At 44.8% G+C, this 23,796-nt stretch overlaps 1 protein-coding gene across 1 annotated transcript in view; it reads right to left on the bottom strand.

Moving 5' to 3' along the window:
* Positions 1-23,796, bottom strand: part of PLEKHD1 (pleckstrin homology and coiled-coil domain containing D1) — a gene marked incomplete at both ends in the record, with an annotated part of 46,461 nt that overhangs the window by 11,217 nt on the left and 11,448 nt on the right. Inside the window, 5 exons of the mRNA XM_084632237.1 lie at positions 1,573-1,625; positions 5,697-5,788; positions 13,732-13,808; positions 14,157-14,246; positions 15,310-15,403. Of these exons, the coding sequence (XP_084488363.1) occupies positions 1,573-1,625; positions 5,697-5,788; positions 13,732-13,808; positions 14,157-14,246; positions 15,310-15,403 (406 nt within the window). The remainder of the gene's footprint in view (positions 1-1,572; positions 1,626-5,696; positions 5,789-13,731; positions 13,809-14,156; positions 14,247-15,309; positions 15,404-23,796) is intronic.

Here is a 23,796-nt window from a genome sequence, read left to right as displayed (position 1 = left end):
GCTGATCGCCATATTTGGGGTCGGGAAGGAATTTTCCTCCAGGGCAGATTGGAAGAGGCCCTGGAGGTTTTTCACCTTCCTCTGTAGCATGGGGCACTTGCTGGAGGATTCTCTGCTCCTTGAAGTCTTTAAACCACGATTTGAGGCCTTCAACAGCTCAGACATAGGTGAGAGGTTTTTCGCAGGAGTGGGTGGGTGAGATTCTGTGGCCTGCGTTGTGCAGGAGGTCAGACTAGATGATCATAATGGTCCCTTCTGACCTTAGTATCTATGAATCATCACTGCCTTTGTCTACACTTGGTGACAAGTGGTGTTTAAAAAGGCTGATAAGTAACATCACCCATCTTCCCAGTCTCAACAAGCTTATGCTCCCCAGTCAAAATGGCTATTTTTTTACACCAGTGTTGTGGACACTGCACAGGAGAAGGATCCGCTCAATAACTGAATAACAAAGGACTTTTGTCTCAGGAGTCTTGGTTTAAAACGTACTAGAGTTAGCCACTAGGTGAAGCTCTTACAGTGGCTCCGTTAGTGTCATAGAACCATTGATTGAAACTGACAAGATAAATTAATAATAAAGACTGTACATCCATATGGCAGATCCAACAGTTCAAACAAAGTGCACTCCCAAACCATTCCTGTGAAGCCCTGCAGGCCTGTAAAATGTCAGACCAATTACGCTCCCTGTAGATTATATTTTTCTCCCTCCTTTAGGAACAAAGGACCTCAAAACTGCCCTTGCTCCTCTCTGCTATCTGTGAATGTTAAAGCACCCATGGCAGGCTTTGTAAGAGTAGGGATCCAGCCCAGTGCTCTCGGACAAAATTACTCCCTCTCCACTGCAGGTCTACTAGCCAGCTGCTCAAAGGAGCTAGAGGGGACAGTAGATTAGCCCTAAAAGAGGGAGAAGTGGACCCGCCACTTCTGTAGACCCCGGAAGGGAGCAGAAACTTTCTGAAACCCCCACCCCTCAAGAACACATAATAAAGTAGGAGGGGTCTTTGAAAGGTGTTTGTGGTGATGCCAGGGGAGAGAGCAAGTGCTGAATCGGTTCTAATAATTTGGGTAAGTTTCATAGTAGCATTTGAATGATTGGGTATTTATTTGAACTGAACCCAAAGCCCCAAATCTCTTGAATTTCACCCATAATTAACTGTCTCTGCTCAAGACTAGAATGGGCCAGGGTACTACTGCAGGTCGAGACTGAGGTACACCGGCAATGAGGGGCAAGGACTAGAAAGAGAGAGTCCTGACCAGCAGAAACCCCTCCTGGTCCAGGTTGTAATTCAAATAGCATCCTTATTCCCTCTCACAACAACTTTCAACCTTTCCTACATGTGACTAGATGCTAACATCAAGGAAGGCGAGATGGTGCAGTGAGATGAAACCCAAAAGTGTGCAGGATCCATCTACAGGGCTTGGCTGTCATCCCTTTACTCATCAAAGGGGCATCCAGGAGCATGGTTGCCTTTGGGCTTTGCATGGTGCTAGCCCCTCCAATCAACAGATTGCCCTACACTCTGCAGGGAATAGGAAGGGGTATGATTTGATTGGCTTTGAATGGGCACCCACCTCTTTTTGCTCCCTCTGCAGACACAGCTCCTCTGTCTCTTCCATCAGCTTATCTGCAAACACACACAACATAGGCCAAATTAGGGTGACCAGATGTCCCGATTTTATAGGGATAGTCCCGATATTTGGGGCTTTTTCTTATATAGGCACCTATTACCCCCCACCCCCTGTCCCGATTTTTCACACTTGCTATCTGATCACCCTAGGCCAAATGCAGGAAGAAAAGCAACTGATAATGCAGTGGGGTGTTTATGATCTTGGGGCACTGATCACACAGAGCTGGAAAATGCAGACTTCCCTCTTGCATTGCATACATCTGTCTGAGTGTTTCCTAAGGCCAAGACGACTTTAAGTTGGATTTTCTGTTATCCTTCTCCTGCCAAATTTTTAACAAACACACACTAATATTTTGCACTCCCTCTGATGTCTTCCTTCTAAGACTCTTAGAGCATATCAGTGAGGGAACCCTCACAACCCTCATGTGAGGTAGGAAAATATCATTCTCTCCATTATACAGCTGGGGAAACTGAAATACAGATGGGTTCAGTGACTTGCCCAAAGTTTTACAAAGTGGCAGAGCCAAGAACAAAATCCAGGTGTCCTGACTCCCTATCCCTTACCTGAACTAGCAGGCCACATTCTGTTCTTAAGCTAGGACTAGACTCTGGGTCATGATCTCAGCCATCAGCTACTAGACACACTTGTCTAGCCCTCATTTCCTTTAATGCTCACTATTGTGCTCACTCCACCTGTTTATTCAACAAAATTTGCTCTCTCTGAGGTTGCCATTGCCTATGTCATGCTGATAATCAGCTGCTCACTACTAACAGGGATGCCACCAGCCATCCAGTGAGATGACTATAGCATCTGTGTCCCATTTCCATCTCTGTGGCATGACATTGTGAAGAAACTGGTTGCACTGTTATGATGCCCCAGCTAAAACTGGGTTCCTTCAGTTGTCTTGAAAAGCTCTAAGCCTCAGAGGGATTTCTGTGAGTAACGAAGTATCTCAGCCCTGCCCCTTCCTAAGGTCTCCAGCTGGACTTTGGCCATGCTGAAAAGAGCACCTATTGGTTTATTAACAAGGTCAGTACCCAGAGTTCCTGCGCACTCTGAGATTAACTCTTAGAGAGCATTAGTGGGACTCAGCAGAATGGGTTCAATTCCTAGTTCTGCCACTGGCCTACTGGGTGACCTTGGGCAAGTCACTTCACTGCTCTGTGCCTCAGTTTCCCCATCTGTCAAATGGGGATGGCGATACTGACCTCCTGTGGAAAGCACTTTGAGATCTAAAGATTAAAAGCATGAGCTAACAGCTAGGTATTATTATTATTGGGCACAATGGGATCCAGATCTACAACTAGAGCTCCTAGATGCTACAGTAATACAGATGAATAATATCATTATTCTGTTCTTTCTGAGAACCTCTACTCCTCTCCTTCCTTCCTCCTGTTCCCTCTCCCCCATCCAAAACCCCAGACCCTTCCACTATCTCCCTGTGAGCGCTGGAAGATGCTGCCAAAACCACAGCTCCCCACCCATGCTGTAGCCTGAAGAACCTATGCTGCCTGCCCCATGTGCCACACTGCTGGCAATGTGCCAGTTCTTCCCTTTCTTCGAACTCCTGCCCGTCTTGGGAGGACCAGGTCCTGCAGGGTCTGACCTTCTGATGCAGTCCACCAATCCCTGTGGTTCCCAGCCTGGGGGCAGGACTGGGCACAGGGGCGAGGGTAGGAGATGGATGGTCATTCCGGAGGGGGTCGGGGGAAGTACAGACGCTCCCAATAGAAGGGAGGTAGAGCAGTATGCGTGCCTCCCAGAGTCTTGACCTGATCTCCCAGTGGCCAGAAACTCTCTTGTCCTCAAAGCACTAACCATTGGAGGGACACGGAGCGCTGACCAGGATGCTAATAATAAGGCAGAAACCTCAGCAGTTATATTGGAACAAAGCAAACCAAAGCAAAAGCTGTCAAATGAAAGTGGCCAGGCATGACAGAACTGAATAGTCAGCCTGAATGTCCCTGCTATGGATCAAAGATCCCTGTATATACATAGCTGCTAATTAGCGGAGAAGATCTCTCTTCCTCCCCCGTATAGGACTGCAACCTGGGAAAGGACTAACAATTCTTATGCTATCCTGGGGGTTATGAAGGGGATGTTTGGCCACTAATAGTGAAAACCCGCTAACCTGTGACATTCAGCAGTGAGGGACAGGTCTTCCCGCTAAGATCCTGTTATGTTCTTACAGGGAGAATCTCTCTCATAGCTACCACATTCCGCTAGGGTTCCACTCCCACAGAGCTGCATAGCGTTCTGCAGCCTCCCTCCAGAATTTGGTAATGGTATTATAGCACCTGAAGTGGGGTGGGGAGGGAACTGAGAGACTATGATGCAGGTGTCTGGACACATCCTGGAGAAAGAGGGGTTGGTTGAGAGAATCCTCCCATAGATCAGTCCTGGGTCAGTCCCTGGAAGGTTGGAAAGCAAGGCCGGGGATGAGAGCAGGGGAACGGGAATCTGGTGATCTGGGCGCTGTTCCCAGCTCTAACAGACTCACAGTGTGGCTGTGGGCAAAGTCATCAGATTTGTTTGAAAAATGGGGGGAAAATTTTTTGTTAACTAAAAGTCATTAATAACTTCCTGTCAGCACTACTTCTGGTGCACAGGGGCCAAAGAGAATTTTTTGCACCAATTTGTTTCACCAATATTTTAACTGAAAATGTTATCGAACTGTGATGTAAATGAAAATGGTCAGTAACCATTTCCATAACTTTTTAAAATAAAAATTACAATAAAGGTGTTGATAAAGATATCACCCCAAAATTTATGAACAAGATTTGAAATACACACCAGCTTTTCATGAAAAAAATCTTGGCAATTTTAGACAAAGTTTTCTTCCAAAACATTTTGACCAGCTCTACAAGTTATCCTCTCTGGGTTTCTGTTTATCCCTTTGGCAAATGGGGATGGTATTATTTTCCTACCTCACTTGTGGGTTGTGAGGCTTAATTAATTCATTATAAATAAATAAAACTTTTATAAATGGCTTTGAGATCTTCACACTAAAAGTGCTTTAGAGCTCTAATTATTGTTACTACTATTAAATCCCAGGCAATGTACTGAGATCATCCTGGAGCACAGTGAATGCAATAATGTAAAACAGAAATATTTCTTCATCTTCAGATTTCCATAAAAAAAATCACAGAAATGTAGGGCTGAAGGGATCTTGAGAGGTCATCAGGTCCAGTCCCCTGTACTGAGGCAGGACCAAGCATACCTAGACCATACCTGACAGGTATTTGTCCAACCTGTTCTTAGAAACCTCCAGTGATAGGGATTCCACAACCTCCCTTGGAAGCCTATTCCAGAGCTTAACAACCTTTATAGTTAACAAGTTGTTCTTAATATCTAAATATATTAAAGTTTTATTAGCAGGAGTTGGATGACAGAGTGTAGCTCACAGCATTCATATTAATTATTATTTTACCAGGTGCCTTAGCTTAAGGTGTAAGTAGTCTCAATTACCCAGAGAAGCCACTAATTATCTGAAATGTACACATGCACTAGCTGAGCCATTTGCCTGCTCATGAACCCATAATCTACCAGGCTAGAATTTCCACCATACACATTATCACCACTAACACAGGGGTGAATTGAGATGGGGATTCAGCAGTGTGAAAATAAAACCCCGATGGAAAAAAACAACAATCCCAAAATTGTAGTCACCATAAGAAATGCCACTCCTGAGAAATTAAAACTGGCACACGAGTACCTATGTATGCCCGGCATGCGCTAACTCCCAGAGTCAGGACCCTCAAACTTTTCAAGAACAAGAGTCACATTGTCCATTTATTAGGAGCTAAAGGATCACATCTGACTGGACACATGCATACTTTTAAGCACCTACAATAAATGTCCTGAACTCAACCCTAGTATTTGCTTTTATGTTCATCTCCCTTGATAGCTGAATAGAAATGGCTGATTTCATAAAAGCCTGCAGCTGACCAGCCTGGACCTCACCAGCAGTTACAGAAAGTGGAGAAGGGGTGCTATTTAGGATTCTGCAACCCTTGGGCACTTCTGAACCTAAAGAGTCCCCAGTACAAAAAGCTGCTCAAGCTAACCTAAGTATTCCTGCTTCTCCTTGGCCAGCTGGAGCCCCTGAGCTTCCAGGCTCTCAATCATGGCTTCTCCCAGTTGAGCATTCTTCCAGGTCCTAAAAAGAGAATGAACAGAAATAAAGAGAATTGGGAAGGAAGCAGGGCTAGGAATTATTGAGTGAGGAGGAAAACTCAGGCTTAAATTGTCTACAACTTCAAACAGAGTCCCATGCATTTGATGAATTATCTTTTTTAAAAATAAAATATTATTTCTGCTAAAATGAGTTGTAAAATTTCCTGGCATACAATCAATAGAGAGGGATTTTCCAGGTACCTGGTAGTAGGATGTGCACTGGGCCTGTCAAATTGATCCTGATGGATTGGTAAGACACTGATTAATAGATGAGGATGATGACCAATGCCATCGCACCTCCTGTCTAAGACCCATCTCTTCTAGCCACTTGTACCTCCCCTGGCTCCACCCCTTTCCAACGCTTTGCCCCACCACTGCCAATTTCCATTTGGGCATTACCCTGTCCCCAACTCCTCCCCTTCTGATTTTTGTCCTCATCCCTTTTGGTATCCCATGACCAACTGGAAATCTCTCCCTGATGGGCAATTAGCCAGTAGGATTTGATGTATGTCCTGGAGCTCCTGCCTAGCCCATGGTTACTACCTCTAGAAACAATGAAGAGCCATAACTAAACATCAAAAGAAAAGCTAAAATGTAAAGAGAGAAGGGGGTGCGTTATAACAATACTTTGCATGCAGTATCTGCCAGAAGACCTCAAAGTGCTTTGCAAACATTATTAAATAAAGCCACACAATCCTCCTGGTATGCATCACTGGCCACACTTTAAAGATACAGTAAGCTGTGGTACAGAGCTTAAGTGACAATCCCAAGGACTAATAATAAGTCAAAGGCAGAGCTCCAGCTTCTCAGTCCTCGGCTTCAACCACTAGAAAAAACACAGCCTTTTTATACTTAAAATGCAGACCAGTTAATTATATGCACATATGAATAGCATGCCCCATTTAGGAATTTCTCAGTTCTTTACCATCCTTACTAACCCATTGTGACAATCAGGGTCCAGACACATCAACGGGAGAACAGGGGATCTGAACTCCAAAAATAAGCAATTAAATCAGCTGATTGGACACAGTATTATTGTACTATAGAAGTGTATCGAGTAAAGTATCATAAACACTAGTGCCACATTAGTCATGAATATCACCGCGTGATACATGTACAGATGGAGTGTAAGGAGTTATGTAAAGTGTTCTAGAAACATATTCCTACAATGTGTTCTGGGGGCAGATGCGATAAACAAGTTTGCCCCAGGCAAAGTAATGTTATTTTGCCTGTTGGCCTGTGTCTCCAGTGTAAAATGAGCAAGATGATGCCAGAGACAATGTGTGTCTCCAGTGTAAACTGAGCAAGGTGATGCTCATTTGCATCTGAATCCACAGGAAAAGCAAAGTGAGAGAAGACTGAGACAGCTCATTGTTCTAACAGCAAATTAGAAAAGAATTAGTAAAAATGTATGGCTTTAACTGTTATTTGCACACAACTGGATTTCTTTTAAGCTAATGTGTGTCCATGATATCTAAAATGCTGAGAAATTAGAAGAAAATTAATAAAAATGTACAGTTTCAGCATCCAATTATGTGCAAAATATGTCAATGTGTGCCCATGTGACCCAAGAACATGTTAATGCCAGCTGGGGTTATGGAATGTCCTGATACTGGTCTGTACATTCTGGTTCACCAAAGAAAATCATGGGAGGCTTCAAATGAAAGCCAGGGTCACACTCGTCATTAATGTCACTGTGAAAAGCACGTGCCGATACTACGTAAGGAGCTATTATGTAGACCGAAAATACGCTCTTAGATACTGTATCGAGGTACGAGTCACCAGCAGAAACCGCATTTCTGTCAAACAAGAGATGTTTATTCACTGCTCTTTCTGTCAAATGTAAATGAAGCGTTGCAAGCTAACACAATGGACGTCACTTTACATGCAATATCAACAAAGGCATGGGACGTCAACAGGGAAGGAGCATGCAGGAAAAACAAGCCACAGGTGGCTATACTGTCTCTGAGTACAGACAATGAACTTTGGGGTGTATAAATAGAAGTCAAAGACGACATCCCCTTATCCTGCATCTAGAAGTAAAAAGACTGCTTGTTTACACTCATGAAAACAGGATCTCAGCCAACCTTGGGGGAAACACTGCAGAGAACCCTGGGGATGAGATAAACTTCTTTAGACAGGAGGTTAACCTGTTAGTTAAGTTTAGTCTCTAGAAAGCATGTTATGATTTTGTTTTGTATCTAACCATTTGTTTCCAATATTCTTACTCACTATCATTTGAATCTTGAATCTCTGACAATAAACTTATTCTTGTTTTCACTATAGATACATCTCAGTGCTGTGGTATTGTACAAGGAGCTGATTCTGAGTTGAATCACTCAAGCTGGTGTGTACTGTTCCCTCGGGGACAGCAGACTTTGTATTACTAGGATTGTTCAGTGGATAAGGGGCTGAACACTACAGGGTAATGCTTCAAAGGGGTTTGGGGACTGGGATGTACCAATTGTTAACCCACAAGGCAAACCATGGGCTGGCATAGCCCAGAAGAGGAGTCAGAGAGCTGACACCAGTTAAGTACAAGCAGGTCTCCCTCATGTTGAAAGCGCGGGGGGAGAGGGGGTTAACAAGATGACTCACAGTCTTGGGTACCCAGAGAACCGTGTGTGTGTGTGTGTCTGTGTGAGAGAGAGAGAGAGAGAGATGTGCACAAGGGGTGTGGGTAGTTTCTGAAATGCTGAGACACTGGGCGACCTCATTGAAGTCACTGGCAAAACTCCCATTTTCTTCAATGGGGCCAGGATTTCATACATTGTTATACTAATGGCTTGAAAATGATGAACGCATTTAGAATGTCTGTTTATTTAGGTTAACTTTTTCACAAATACTGCCCTGAAATTGTCATCCCCTCACCCTGTCCCTATGATACAATCTTAAGCCCATTGAAGCTGAACTTAAAAGCAGATGGGTCTCCCATGTCTGCATAACCTGGCTCATATTTCAGAAGTAATCAACATGTTTATTTTATGTGCATTATAAACGAAAGCTGCAGTCTTATGACCAGTGGCCCAATTGCCTTGAAAGTTCAATCAGAAACCAACTATGTATTTCTCAAAGAACTTCCCTTAGGACTTTGGGACACTAAATAATTGATACCTAAGGTTCTACTGTAGCTGGCAGACAACTGAGAACCTCTGTTGGTATTTGCAATCTGTGCTTGTGTGGGTGAGTTGTTTTATATCAAATATTATATCAACTAGTATGAATGCATGTTTAGCTGGTTTAGGGGTTGTTTGCTTATGGATTTAGAAATTAGTTACATTAGACTATTTTCATAAGGGGAAAGAATGCCTGTGCACTTTGTGGCATCACTTTCAGTTAGACAAATCTTGGCTTTTATAGAATTTTGGCCCTGCTCCAACAAAGAACTTAACCACATGCTGAACGTTAAGCACACGCTTAAGTCCATCCCTATTCAACAAAGCTTTGCATATGTGTTTAAAGTTATAAACATGCTTAAGTGCTCTGCTAAATTGGGGTCTTAACCCTGTTTTTGCAAAAAGAAAAGGAGTACTTGTGGCACCTTAGAGACTAACCAATTTATTTGAGCATAAGCTTTTGTGAGCTACAGCTCACTTCATCGGATGCACTGTTTACTTTAAAATCAGTTATAGCATAGACAGCGTACCTGCATGCTTTCCCGAATGACGGTTGGCCCTGTTAGCATTAGCTTATTTTGGAGGAGGAAATAAAATTTATAATACAGAGTATAAATTTGCTCTTGAGCAATAATGACAATTATTATTACTGCAATAGCACATAGGGGCTCTATGTGAAATCATGACCCCACTGTGCTAGGCTCCGCACATACCTATTACACATCACACTTATTTATAATAATCCCTTATTTTAAAAATCATTTTACTCTCAAATCGCTCATGTCAGGTATTTTAGCTACTCATCAGCCAACCATTCCAGGTTCCAGGCTATACACGAGTTCCTACCGGTTAACAGCCTAGGCAGGGAGCAACTTCTGGATGTTCATGGGGCAAAAAAAGAGGTGCTTGAAGGGATAGGGAAAACTATCGGAAGGGGAAAGAGAGAGAGGAGAGGGCAAAGGTCAGAAAAGGACATTGCAGTGGTAGGGTCAAGAGTTGAAAGGAGTAGGCTTAGGAAAAGGCCAGTGGTCAGAAGGGACAGGACCCAGCTACAAAAGGGGATCATCTGAATTGGAATCACATGTGAGGTTACCACCCTTACCCATCGATTAACCTCTTATTTATTCATCTGAATTGATTTAATAGGTACATGCACTCCCTACTACTGTAATGGACTGGCCCATTGTTGCTCCAAATCAGTGGCAGATTCTTTAGCTGCCCTACAAATGCTAGATGGCCACCAGTGGAACCCAGAATAGATCCACGAAAATCGGCTGCCATGGATCGGAAAGTGAAAGGGCTACACACTAAACTGTAGCAGGAATAAGTTATTCAGGGAGAGACAGCCAAAGGCACAAAGGCCAGTAAGGTTCCCAACACCCACTGGAAAATCAATAGTAGTTGGGAGCCTAACTACCCTTCATGTCTTTGAAAACCTCAACTTTATGGGTTGATCTTACGAAGGCTTGCCTGCTATATGATGAGAACTTGTGATCCCAGCCTGCAAAGTCAGCCCCTGTAGAACTAGCCTGGCTATTATTCACAGTTGACCATAGACACTCCCAATTACTGGCGGTCGGTATATTTTTTGCTGAGAAAGGTATTTATTAATCAACACTTTTGTGACTTTTCTCTATTTTCTGACCAGAGCTACTTCTAACCAACCCAAGAGAACATAGCAAAAGCAGCTCCAAAAATAATATTATGGTTAGTCTCTAAGGTGCCACAAGTACTCCTTTTCTTTTTGCGAATACAGACTAACACGGCTGCTACTCTGAAAAATAATATGCATCACCCTAGCATCATGGGTATATGGCCCCCTCCCCAGACCGATGGAGTCTTCTGAATGCCTGTCAGAGCTAGAAGATCCCTATCTTGTTTGCACAACTTCACACTCAAAAGCTTTCAGGGCCTTATGTGCACTGTGGCTGCTGTCCTTCTGGCCACAACAGAGTGAAGGGAGGCTTCCCTTTGAGAAGCCATAAACTCTAGTCCTTAATTAATCAGATGGCTTTGGGATTAGTCATTAAGCTAGGGAATGAGAGCTCAGGATGGGCAATCAGTTCAACCACCCCCAGGTGACAGTGCATTTTCACTGAGACACCAGACTAGCCCATCTTTCTGATATTTTAAACGATCTATACCCCAGTATATTTGCACACTCCCCCTGCTCCAGATTTAAAGAAACAGTACACGTATCCTCACACAGCACAAACAAAGGATTCTGGGGAGAGGATGTTACCCCATACCAGTCTCATTCTTTCCTATGTTCCTTCCTTATTTATTGTAACCCTTGTCTATCTATGCTCTCTTACGTTATTATTATGAAGCGATAGGCTGCAATGATGATAAACCCTATAAACCCTACAGTGGAATAAGCAGCATGCTTTTCCTCTAGGAACAAAAGGGCAGTAAAATGTGGTGCCTAAATGACTCAAACAGTGTCCTTTTAACTTTCCCTTTCATCACTGCTCAATTTACTGGCTGGTCTGCACTTTTTTCGCTGTTGCTCAGCTCCACTCCCAACCTTGCTAACACAAGTCACGTTATCTCCACTCTTCTTCACACACTCATCGAAAGTGATTAGGTGAATGCTGGAGCCAAATCCTTCCTGCAGCGATGGTGCATGGAGAGGCAAGACAGATGCCACAAGCCTATCTTCATCCAGCACAGTGGGTTACCCTGCTGCACTGCTAGAAATGTGCCAGCAGCCAGATCAGCTTCTGTATCAAACACAACGGGTTGGAGGAACAGAGTCGGGGCCTAGAACATGGCTGGTTCTAGGCATGGGATAAAGCTGAAAGCACACAGGGCCTTATCCTTTTGGGAGCCCTCTCTTTATTAGTGCCCCTCCCAACCTGTGCCCACAGCCACCCCTACCATGTTCCCACCTGCATACCAAAAGGTAAAGTTACCTGTCTCCCAGCAAGAAAAGTCCCAGGGCTAAATTCAACATTGATATAAGTGAGTGCAGCTCTACGAAAATCCTCCTATTTACACTAGGGCTGAATTTGGTCCCCTCATCCTCTCCAGCAGCCAAACGCTTCCACCCCCAGGTACACTATGTAGGTCACAGAGATCTGCCTCAGGCCTGGCATATCTTGTACCTTGTCCTGCCAAACCCAGCTCATCTCTGGTCAGTACATACAGGGATCAAACCCCTTGCCTACATTAGCACTCCTGTTAAAGTCTCCCTCCCATTTCCCTGTCCACAGTGCTGCTCTCAAGGGGTATTAACCACTGTGTCAGCTACACCTGAGCTGAGTGGTATTAGAAAACAAGGAGATAAAAAAACCCCAATGGCCAATCGACACTAGCATCCCAGCTGTGGCTAGCACAAGGGGAGCTGCACTGGGGATAGGGCCGGGTGTGGACTGTGGAACAAAAATGGTAGTGTAGAGTAGACAAAGCCAAAGAGAAACATACAAGTTGGCCTCTCTTCTCGTCTTGTGCGTGAGATCTCATGGATGGTGGGCAGGACTGAGCTCAGAGGGGGATGCTGGGTTAGGGCTGAGCTGGGCACATACTCCGTGCAGCCCTGGGCGGGGTGCTTTGTAGTGTGGTCACCACAAATAAAAAGTGAGCCTTTGTAGCACTTTTCACTTGACTGTGATATTCCCCCCCCACACACACACACACACTTTCCTCTTCACAGAAATGAGCATTCCCATCTGCACATGCTGATACCCAAGGATAAACTTATCTGAAGGAGAAGCCTTTTTCTAGTGGGGCTCAAAAGAATAAGTCAAGTGTAATAGCTCCCTGAGGAAAAGCTGCAAAGATCTCTTTCCTCTAAGAAGCTTAGCTGATTACCAGGCTCCGGAGGTTCTGAAAGTTCCCATGTGCTTTGGGAAAGTTCCTGTCACTCAGCTCCCTTCCTAGCCCCTGCTTTTTGATATTGCTGCTAAGACCAAAGAGAAGCATGTTAGTATTAGAGCCAGCTGCTTACTTCCTCTGCAGCGCACTTAGCAGTGACAACATGCGAGGGCTAGTGCTGGCCAAACCTTAAATCTTTCAAAGGTTCCAGCCAGATAAGCAACCAAACATCCAGACACTTACAGCATCGGAACGCTGTAGAAGTGGGCTGGAAATCCCATGATAACAGACTCTTTCAGGGGATTTACTTTACTTCCTGATTTTCAGAGCTAAATACACCTCCCTCTGCACAGCCTGAGCCTACTGGGATCTGGGCAAAAGGACCCCAAGACCACAGATCCATTCTACAGCTGCAATTGAAGCCTCAGGGTGGAAGTAGCCCTTGTGACACCTGTGCTCCCTGTCCATGGGGAAGTTTGACAGGTACATCTACATAGTCATGATTTGACCCCTAGCTCTCCTTCATCCTGCCCCCATCTCACCCAAAAGTCCTTCTCCCTGATGCGCAGGGAGCTTCTGTGAAGCATAACCCCAGAGCAGGATCTTGCTCCCCACACACAGCAGAATTGCACTGTTTTCTCAAAGTCCAAGGACCTCCACACCTGAGGAAAAGGAGCAGGACAGCAGAGGCCATGTGGCATTTTATCACTCTCAGTCCTGACCACAACCAAGGTTGTATTAGCAACACAGTGAAACATTAGTATGATGGAGGATGCTTCACTTGAACTTTGAAACATTTTGGTGTCTGTTGGAAGCAGAAAGCGAGGAGCCATGAAGGAGCACCTCAGCTCTTCCTGTCACTCTTGTTAGACCTTCTTCTCCTCAAAATCCCAGCACCTCCCGCAATGCTGGGCTTTGTTCTCCTCAAAACCCCAGCACCTCCCGCAATGCTTCAAAGAGAAGAAAATAAGGGAAATATATCCCCGGTGCTTACACTTTTCCAGACTCCTGCAGCATCTCCAACCACTGAGCCTGCTCAAATTCTGACTCCGCCGCCAGCACAATGTTACCCTGGGAAAGAAGAATCAAATGAGAGATGCTGACGTGGGCACATGCAGACGTGCCCACCATCATGCACAACCCCCATCCCTAGTCCGGTTCCTAGTGGACATAATGCAGGAACTGCCACCACTGCAACTGGTACTAACTCGTTTCCTCCTGTTAGCCCATTCTGCTGCTTTGGTGCCATGGAGACTATCGGGGGGGGGGGGTGGGAGGGGGTGTTGAGGCATACTGGGAGGGCAGTGGGGCATGGCGAGGAGGGTTGCAAAACAAAGGACAGGAATTTCCAGGGCTGTCAATCCAACACCTTTCCCCAGCACCAAGTTCATTGGCCTGAAAAGGGAAAAGTTCACGCACATGGAAGTCCTCATGGGAGATCTTCATGGCAAAAGGCATGTTGGGCTCTTCTTTGGCTTCCACGATGCAGCCGGCCAGAGGTATGACGCCCTAGCGATGAACCAGAGAATTTGAACGGGTCAGTGAGGTTTTACTACAAGGCATAACTATAAACAATAAACGTCAGGAACTGGACACTGATTCCTAGCCCCAGTTTTTGCTGCTGGCTCTTCCCCTGTGCTGGAAGCATCATGGAGGCAGTATGTTGAGATCCTGAGAAGCAGGAGTGCCTCACATCACCCAGGGGAACTCCCTGGAGCTGACTAAAAAGAAGTGTTTGCGCACATCAAAGAGAGCCTCATCCCATCCACCTGAGCTGGGAGATTGATGGCTGGGATACGTAGGCGATGGGGAACAGGAGCTGTTTTATCAGGGATGTGCAGATTTTCCCAATGGTCTAAAAGTTCTCCTGGAGAGCATAACAACAAGAGCTAAAATGAGGAGGGAGTGTCCTCACGTGTAGCCCCCCCCATTTTATTTCCCTACATAATTCTGTTTCCCACGTACATAATGCACCCATGGCTAGTGTGTCACTACTTCCCAGTGCTGGATGGAATCAGACCTGCTGAAGGGCATGCGATTGTGTTGTCCTGGAGAAGCTGGAGATCCACAGAGAATAAGACTAATACCACTAACAGAAATACACATTCTGCTTCAGCTCAGGTGATAAAGCCCAGGGAGCTTAAAGATCCTGAGTCCTCTTCCCTACGCTGCAGGTGTGTGGTTTAGTGGGCTTCTAATCCACATATGTGACTATGAATTAATTACAGTTAGTGATAAGTAAAGCAATAAACTTCCTGATTAGCAGGCTAGCCTCGCAGAGACTATTCAAGTGGCTGCAGGATCGATGGTATGATGAGAAAATCGCTAAAACAAGGCAGGGTATAAATCCAGTATCATGTTAGATTTATACCCTGCCAAGCAGCTGGTGTGGTAGTGGGGAACCTGAATTAATTTCAGTTTTCAGAAGGGGTTAATCCATGTCCCCATGCTTCTTGGAGGTTCCTCTGGATCTAATTACAAGGCTGGAGTCAGAGAACCTGCCTGTTATGCTCTCCAGGTGCCTGTGAGAGGCCAGGTGGAGTCAGAGGGGAAATAGCTGGGGGGTGCTCACCTTGGGATGGATATTGAAATACTTATTGCTTTCAAAGCTCTTCTTTTCACTCTCAGAATAGTAAAGCAGAAAACTCTCCTTGATGATGAAGAACCTGAAAGGGGGAAGAGAAGGAAAGCAATAAATTCCTACTAATAGTCATCCTTTAAAAAGCACTTACTTCATCAGAGCACTGAACAAACATTACCTAATTTACCCTTACAACAGCTCTCTCAGCTGCGAGGTTTTATTATTTCCATTCTATACATGGAAAAACCTAGGCAAAGAGAGGTTAAGTGACTTGCTCCAGGTCATTAGGCAACTCAAATTTATGCTTGGCATAAGAGGGTTGGCCACTGTCACGGACAATAGAGTTGTAGTAGTATATGCTAGGAGTGAAGTTGACCCGGTGAATCAGCATTAGAAGTGGGATTAGAACTTCAAAATTCCTTGTGCCCTGTCCTGTGCTCACTCCATTAAAGAATGGAAGATAGTTTCCCAGGAATTACTAAGCAGAGATCCCGGCAAAGTTGTCATTCTTTGTCATCCGGAAATACAAAGGAAATAAAGTCTTTGAAATATGTATCACATTAACTCTTTCTTGCCCTGTTTGGTTAGGTTTCACTATCCCCAGATGAACATGGTATGATAGGTGCAAAACATCACAGCTTCTGTAAAGGAAAAATCAGGCCTCCCTGATCTATTAGAATTCTTTGAGCATTGCCTCAAAATTGTGAATGAAGGAGCACCAGTTGTAATTTTTTGGGACTTTCAAAATGCTGTTGACAAAAGCCTCCCTCTGTTTAGGAATCCATGAGTTAAGAGATAAGGTACTGCAGTGTGCAGAAGCTGGCTACGAAACAAAACACAGAGAACAGGGTTAAATGGTCAATTTTCAACATGGTAAAACACAGGCCCAACATTTCATACCGGGGAGAAGTTATGACGCTTTATACCAGCTGAGGATCTGGTCTTAGGACTGGTGTTCTTCAGTACATTTATCAATAAGCTGCAAAAAAGGGGTGAACAGTGAAGTGGCAAAAATTGCAACACAACATTATGTAGATCAGTCAAATCTAGAGAAACCTGTGAGGAACTTCCAAGGGACCCGCCAAACTTAAGGGAAACGACAACATGATAGCAGATGGAATCCAGTGTTGAAAACCATGGTAAGCAATATACATTGTAAGGAATAATTAATTCCCATATGAGCAGTTCAAATTTAAATGTAACTACTCAGGAAAGAGGCTGGTAGAGGTGGTTGAGGTGGGTGGTGGGAGGGAAGCGTCACTGTGGATGGCTCAACAATACCCTGTGATCAATGTGACGCAACAGTCAGAACAGCAAAATCCCTAGTGGACTTAATGGAATCTCTAGCTTTTCTCCTTTTGGGGGGAAAATCCCCTCTGACTGGGTATTTTTTGTTTGCTTTATTTGTTGATTTGTTTGTTACAGGGCTTTATTTATTTTTTGAATATATTTTATTTCCTTTTAGCGTGTTTGTTAACATATGTAAAGAATGAGATAGAAAATAATGCTGAAAGTATCAGAAGGCCCTTTTATAAAGCGATGGTACTCTCTCTGGTATGCTGAGTTCTCTTCTAGCTCACATGGGACATAACAGAAATAGAAGGGTTCCAGTGATGAGAGGCATGGAAAGACTGCCATACAAAGAGCAGATTTAGTGGGGACATGACAGAGGTTTAAAAAATAATTAGTGGCACAAAGAAGGTAAGCCTTTCCTTATACAAGAATCAGGGGATCCTTGACAAAAATGAAAGGCAACAAATTTGAAACTGATAAGAGGAAATATGTTTTTACACATTGCAAAACACACCTATGGAAGTCACTATCGCAAGGTCTGGAGGCCAAGAGCTTAGTAAAGTTCAAAAAAAGAATTAGATGTTTATATGAATAATGAAAATATTCCTGAGTTCCATTAGACAGGATTAAAAAAATGAGAAGCGTTATAACCTCACGTGTCAGGACATAAACCCGCCACTAACAGAGAGGGGTCAGGAAGAAACTTCCCCCTATGGGCAGGCTAATCCCATACTGATTTTTATGAATAATAATGTTTATTATAGTAGTGCCTAAGAGCCAAACAAGATGGGGACCCATTGTGCTAGGTGCTGTACAGATAGAGAGGAACACACAGTCCCTGCCCTGACGAGCTTACAATCTAAACAGTCAAGACAAACGTAGGATGGAGGAAGGGACAGGACACAGACAGAGTGAATAATGTGATGGCAGCAAATGGCCTGTTAGCGCCAGGACTGATTTTATTGGGGGGGGTGGTGTTAGGAGGGGATCAACTAAATGGAAAAAAAGAGAAGGGAAGGGTAGAGGTGAGGGGGATGGGACAGGGAAGGAGAAGGTGAGAGGGGCAGGTGTGGAGTGAAGCTGAGGGTGAAGAGACTGGGGGTGGGGGAAGAAGGTTTAGAGCAAACAGCCAATCAGGACAGGGACAGAGAAAGCCCAGTCAACACCGTAGAAAGTTCTTTGAATGTCCAGAGGTCCCTGCTTTGGCCTCTTCTGCACCTGCCAGCTGGAGTCAGGCTGGATTCTCTCTGTGGTTTTTCCCCAAAGACACTTGGGGGAGGCACCCCCTGGACACTACTGCCCTCACAGTGTGTGTGGGGTCTCCCCTACACGGTTCTGTGCTGGGGAAGGGGTAGATCCAGCTGGGCCCCATTTTACCCCCTCCCTCTAGTGTAAAGAGGAGAGGAGCCCTAGCATCATAGGCCTGTTAAATAATAATTAATAATAATAATAATTAATAACTGCATTCTTTGAACAATTCTTGCACCTTCCTCTGAAGCATCGGGTGCTGGCCAGTATCAGAGACCGGATACTGGGCTAGATGGACAATAACTCTGATCCAGAATGCCAGCTCCCATTTAACACACTCTGCCCACCACTGCAATGCAGACGTCTATCAGGTGGAACTAAGCAGCCGTGTCCTAGTACAGGACAGCCCAGCAATACTATGCAGCCGTTTAAGACAACAAGTGAACAATAATCTCCTACTGCACTGAAATTGCAGAGAGAATTTTGAATGAGGCAGAATGTAATTATCCAGCTCAGAATTTGGTCAGCGCTTCATCTTCTGAAAAGTGCCATGTGATCTTTAACAATGGCCAGTGGGTCAGTGCCCTGGCTTTACACCCAAAAGTTTTGTGAACATAACAAACAGTTTGAGAGGCTTGCCAAACCTCAGACTCCAGCCACTCCTGCCCAGGAGTATATTTTGGACTGTGTGCATTTCCAGAGTTAGGCAAGGTAAGGCAGTTTGCTGCATCAGCAGAACATAGCCCTTTTGATTCACACTCCCAGAGCCTCAGGCCTGGCTGGCTGCTCCGCATTCTGTTCCCCACACAAGCACCTGCTCCTGCACTCAGCCCAGCAGTATCTTTCTAGATCTAAGAGCACCACTCAGGGTAAACTCACTGCTTACTGATCATAGGGTCAAAGACGGGTCGTAGCTCCCTCTACAACAAATCATCTGAACAGAACCTGTTGACCACCGCTTCATTCTCATGCACCTGTTCCCCTCCAAGCAGTTACTAATTTCTCAACTTCTCAGAGGAGCCTTAGCAACACCATTCCTCCAGCTGGTAAAGCGATGGCTGGCCTGATCTGTAGCCACTGACAATGCTTTGTTGTACACTAGCTAACAGATGGCGATGTATGGGCAAGGCAGTTAGCACACGCGCTCACAGAACCAGCACAGTACCTCGGTGCTGACCTCTGAACTGTTTTCTAAAGTTGCTCATTTAATATCTTCGCTGCTCTTCTTACTAGGCTCTTCTCTCTTGTGCTTGGAGTGCAAGCATTTAGTAGGCTACCTGCAAATTAGAATTAGAAAAAACAAGGGCCTTCACTGAATGAGATTAAATTAAACTGCACAAGAAGTGGCATAAGAAATATCTTGAAACTGGAAAATCTCAGTCCTGAGGCCAGTGAGAAATGACAAAGGACTAAATGTTTTCTCTTCCCTCAGTGTTTCTAAAGATCTCAGGCTTATCCTGGTAATGATTATTATTGTGTTAAAGTTATGCCCAAGATGTGCTAGATGCTGGACTGCCCAGCTAGCTCACCACACTTTCGGTGGATCTTGACAACGCCCTCACAGGTGTCTCTAGAAATCTCATGTGTATCCCATGAGTTACCTCCTGACCCATGTCAGGGACCAGGGTTTACACTAATCCCTGGGGACAGCACGGGGAGGGACTGAGAGACTCAGAGAAGGGAGGGGGCTGAGACATCCCCATGCCTCTAGCACTCTTTGCCACTACTGTTTCAAAAAGATCAAAGCCCATTTGCCAAAGCTGAACATGGCTCTGTGTGAACCCCTCCTGATGCAGTGATTCCATTTAGGTTTCACCTCTGGGTGATGGGATTTTCCAATACATTTACACTAATGGAAAATGCATCAGCATTTACTGCTGCAGCAGTTCCAGACCTGCTGGCACCCAGGGATTCATTCTACTTTGATAACTCTAAAGTGCCCTGTCATGGTGCCCAGGCAAGACATCAGAAATATCCATACCAGCTGACTAGCTCGTTTTGATCCCACAGCTCTTTGCCCCAGTCTTTTGTTCTTCTCCACTGCATGCCAGCATCCTAGCTATTTGCTTGTTTCATCCACCTGTTACCCTTGATCATTAACCCAGACTGTAAGCTCTTTAGGTCAGGGTGTGACATTGCACTCTACATGATTTTATGAAAATATGCAAACGAGTGTGAATATAATGTATCTGGAATATGCTTCATGCAAAAGATGTCTTGTAAGGTATCATTACAAAGCTTATAATCTACTGAGTGTGGTCATCCTATTTGTATGTATGTATCATTCTTGTGTCCGAAACTAGAAATATGAAATAGAACTCTGAGGGCCTATTGTAGTTATGCAAAGTGTGGGCCATTAATGGTGGTTTGGAAGCTTGATGGCTCCCATGAACCAGGACAATTGACTGTGGATGGCTCTGTTTGCAGGCAGGTCTTTCTATGAGCCAGGCTGGGAGGAATGAAGGCTTGGGGTCCTGGTACTGGAATCCATCTTAAACCTGGTGCTTTTCCATTTAGGAGAGGTGGGGACCCAGAGAGACAAAAGATTCCCGCGTTGTGCCAAAGCTATATAAGGGGTGGAACAGAACAAAGGGTGCTGCAATCATGAGAAATTCCCTAGCTACCACCTGAGCTGGAATAAGGATTGTACCAGGGGAAAGGATTGGGCCCAGACTAGGAAGGTGTCAAGTCTGTGATAGAAGCTTACTGAAACATCTCTGAGGGTGAGATTTCATCTGTAATCAGTTTCTTAATGTATTAGGCTTAGATTTGAGTGTTTTATTTTATTTTGCTTGGTAATTCACTTTGTTCTGTCTAAGTTTGGAACCACTTAAATCCTACTTTTTGTATTTAATAAAATCACTTTTTACTTCTTAATTAACCCAGAGTATGTATTAATACCTGGAGGGGAAACAGCTGTGCATATCTCTCTATCAGTGTTATAGAGGGCGGACAATTTATGAGTTTACCCTCTGTAAGCTTTATACTGGGTAAAACGGATTTATTTGCGGTTTAGACCCCATTGGGAGCTGGGCATCTGAGTGTTGGAGACAGGAACACTTAAACTGTTTTCAGTTAAGCCTGCAGTTTTTGAGGGACGTTGTTCAGACCTGGGTCTGTGTTTGTAGCAGGCTAGAGTGTCTGACTCAAACCAGGCAGAGCACTGAAGTCCCAAGCTGGCAGGGAAAACGGGCTCAGAGGTAGTCTCGGCACATCAGGTGGCAGTCCAAAAGGGGGTTTCTGTGATCAAACCCATCACACAGGAGCTGTCTTTTTATTACAAGTTTCTACAGTGTCTAGCACTGTGAGGACTCGATGCCTGATTTGGATCTCACACCACTTCTGCAACAATTTAAAAAAAATATATTTTAAACATATCTTCTCCTGTAGGGCTTGCAACTCAAATGCTGCAGCACTCTGCTGCTAGCGCATGGAAATCAGAATGTGAAACTGACTGCCCACAAATACAAAATGGAGTGGTCTATTGCACTAAGAAAAATGCAAGCAGCAAACAGTGTAAATGGTGAAAAGTACATTAATTTTTTAAAAATTATTTCAGTTTCAACATCAGGTGTTATTTGCAACACAAGTAAGGACATTTTATTGTTATGTACATATAATTAATAAAAGTCAGCAGAGCCCCCCCTTTAAATCCAAGCTCTATAGTATTAGTTTTTCGGCTGCTTAGTGCTCCCAATAATCCCTATGATTTAGATTTTGCTCTGAGAAAACAGAGTTGAGTTCTGAGCAGTGCTGTGCTTCTGGGGGATTAAAGTCCTGGCCTCCAAGAGGTTGGCAGAATCCAGGGGGATTTGGAATGATAAATACATGAAATAGAATTCAATGATAAATAATACAATACACATGAATAATAATAAAGGAAAAGAAAACCATTTCAAACCTGGATTATTGATGGGCACCTCATGACATGTTACATGCATATCTCATAGCCTCCCTTGTAGGGAGAGACCATCATCAATAAGATTGCCACTTTATAATCGTTGGCCTCTAGGACACAGTCATCACATCACTATGTAAGGACCCTGGGAGACCCTGAAGGGGAGTATGGCTAAGGCAGTGTGAAGAGGGGAGCGAAAGACCCAGAGAAGCCTGGGGGCTGTGAGAGAGACACCCAGCAGAGAGCTGAGAGACACAGAATGAACATAGGCAGTAAGTAGGGGCATCTTGGGGAATGGGAGGGAAAGACGGGGTGGTGGGGAGACAGGACAAGATTGTGGGAGGAGCAGGAAGGGAGACAGACAGACTGGCAGGAGAATGAAAGGGAAGGTGAGGGACAGGAGAGAAGAGCATGGAACAAACGAAAAACATGAAATATTGCACAATGGAAACATTCACCCTTTGTATCTGTTTAGTCACCTTGGGCTCTTTGGCTCCCTATCCCCCAAATGTAAAACACTGCCATTGGGCCCCTCATGCCATTTGCCTGCAGAACCTCTCTTTTAAATCCACCCCTGTAGGTTACAGCAGATGAGTCCCTAAAATCCTATCTCAAGCGTTAGGCCCATACTACGAATGTCAGAAACAATTGGCTAGATGTCTCCCTAGTGTGACTTTACTGAATTCACTTGCGTTACACCAGGGTTGAATTAGGCTCAGTGAGCAAGGTTCCCCTTGCACATCAATGTCACTGAAAGAACAATTTGACCCGGTTGTTTTATGTCACTTGGAATCCGCATGCCCAGCTCTCAGATTGGTTCCAGCTGCCATATTTGTTTCTAGCTCCAGCCAATCTCAAGGTAACAGCTGCTGAAATCATGTTGCAATTAAAGTAGGGAAGGAGAAGAAATTATAGTAATCAGAGTTAGGGGATTCAGGTGAAGGTCAGAGGCATTGTGCTCTTCTAGGATCAGAAAGCAAAGCTGCATCCCATTCAGAAGCTGAGGCTCCTGATCTCTGCTGACAAAGTGCCTTTTTTCTAGCACTGATGGCTAATGAGGTTGGTTAGTGAATGTCTGCGAAGTGTTTTGAGGCGATAACATGCCACACACTAAGTATCAGGATCATCAGACTTTAAAACCATCACTGGGGCTTTAGTCTCGCAGTGCTTTTTTGGCACTGGTCCAGGATTAAATACAGCAAGTCCCAGATGCTGGACCAGTATGATTGGCATTCCCTGAAACTATCCCAGGAACACTTGGACAGTGGCGGCCTGAAAAACAAGTTAACTCGGAGGCGGCAGCACCTGTAATTTCTTCTGCCCCTCGGGATAGATATAGGCTTTCTTTGTCTGTCTTATATGCTGGTGAGTTCTAGCTGGAGAAGGAGACCGCAGTGAAGGCCATGCTATGGGGAACAGGTGCACAGATCACCGAAATAACACACCAGGAAGGGCGGGCTTTTGACGAACATTTTTCTCTCTCCCTCCAGGGCAGGGAGCCCACTGTGGCAGTCCTTTTCAGGGCAGCCACACAGTGAAAATCAGTCCTTGCAGCGCATACATTTGGACATTTACAGTGTGCTTTTAAGTAACACTTTTTAAAAAAAAAATCACCGTGCAGGTTGCCTGTGATTTTCAGAGCTGATGAGAGCACTGAAGACTGATGGCTTCTGTTTATCCACAGAGCAGCTACAGAAATAGCAGCACTTCTCAACCCTGCTTCTGCTCAAACCTGACTCCGGAGCTGGAGGGACCACATCCAACGAGGAGAGGGGAGTTCAATCTCCAAGGCCCATTAACGACCTTGACCTCTGCTGAAATGGCCACACGGTGCCAGTCAGTGCTGGTGGGTTTGGGATGGGGAGCTCACATTTGTCCACTAGGAGTTAGATTGAGACACCCCCTGGCTCTCAATTTCGTTCCTTGTAGATCACCAGATAGGTGTGAGATGGTAACAGCCTGCAGACGCTGCCAGCTTAGGCCTCGATCCTGCAATAGTTAGAGCACAGTGGGCTGCTGCCCCTACACAGAGCCCCATC

The sequence above is a fragment of the Lepidochelys olivacea genome (assembly GCF_965140295.1).
Source record: "Lepidochelys olivacea isolate rLepOli2 genome assembly, chromosome: 6".
In the NCBI taxonomy this organism is placed as follows: Eukaryota; Metazoa; Chordata; order Testudines; family Cheloniidae; genus Lepidochelys; species Lepidochelys olivacea.
This window is presented reverse-complemented; position numbering and strand designations above follow the sequence as displayed.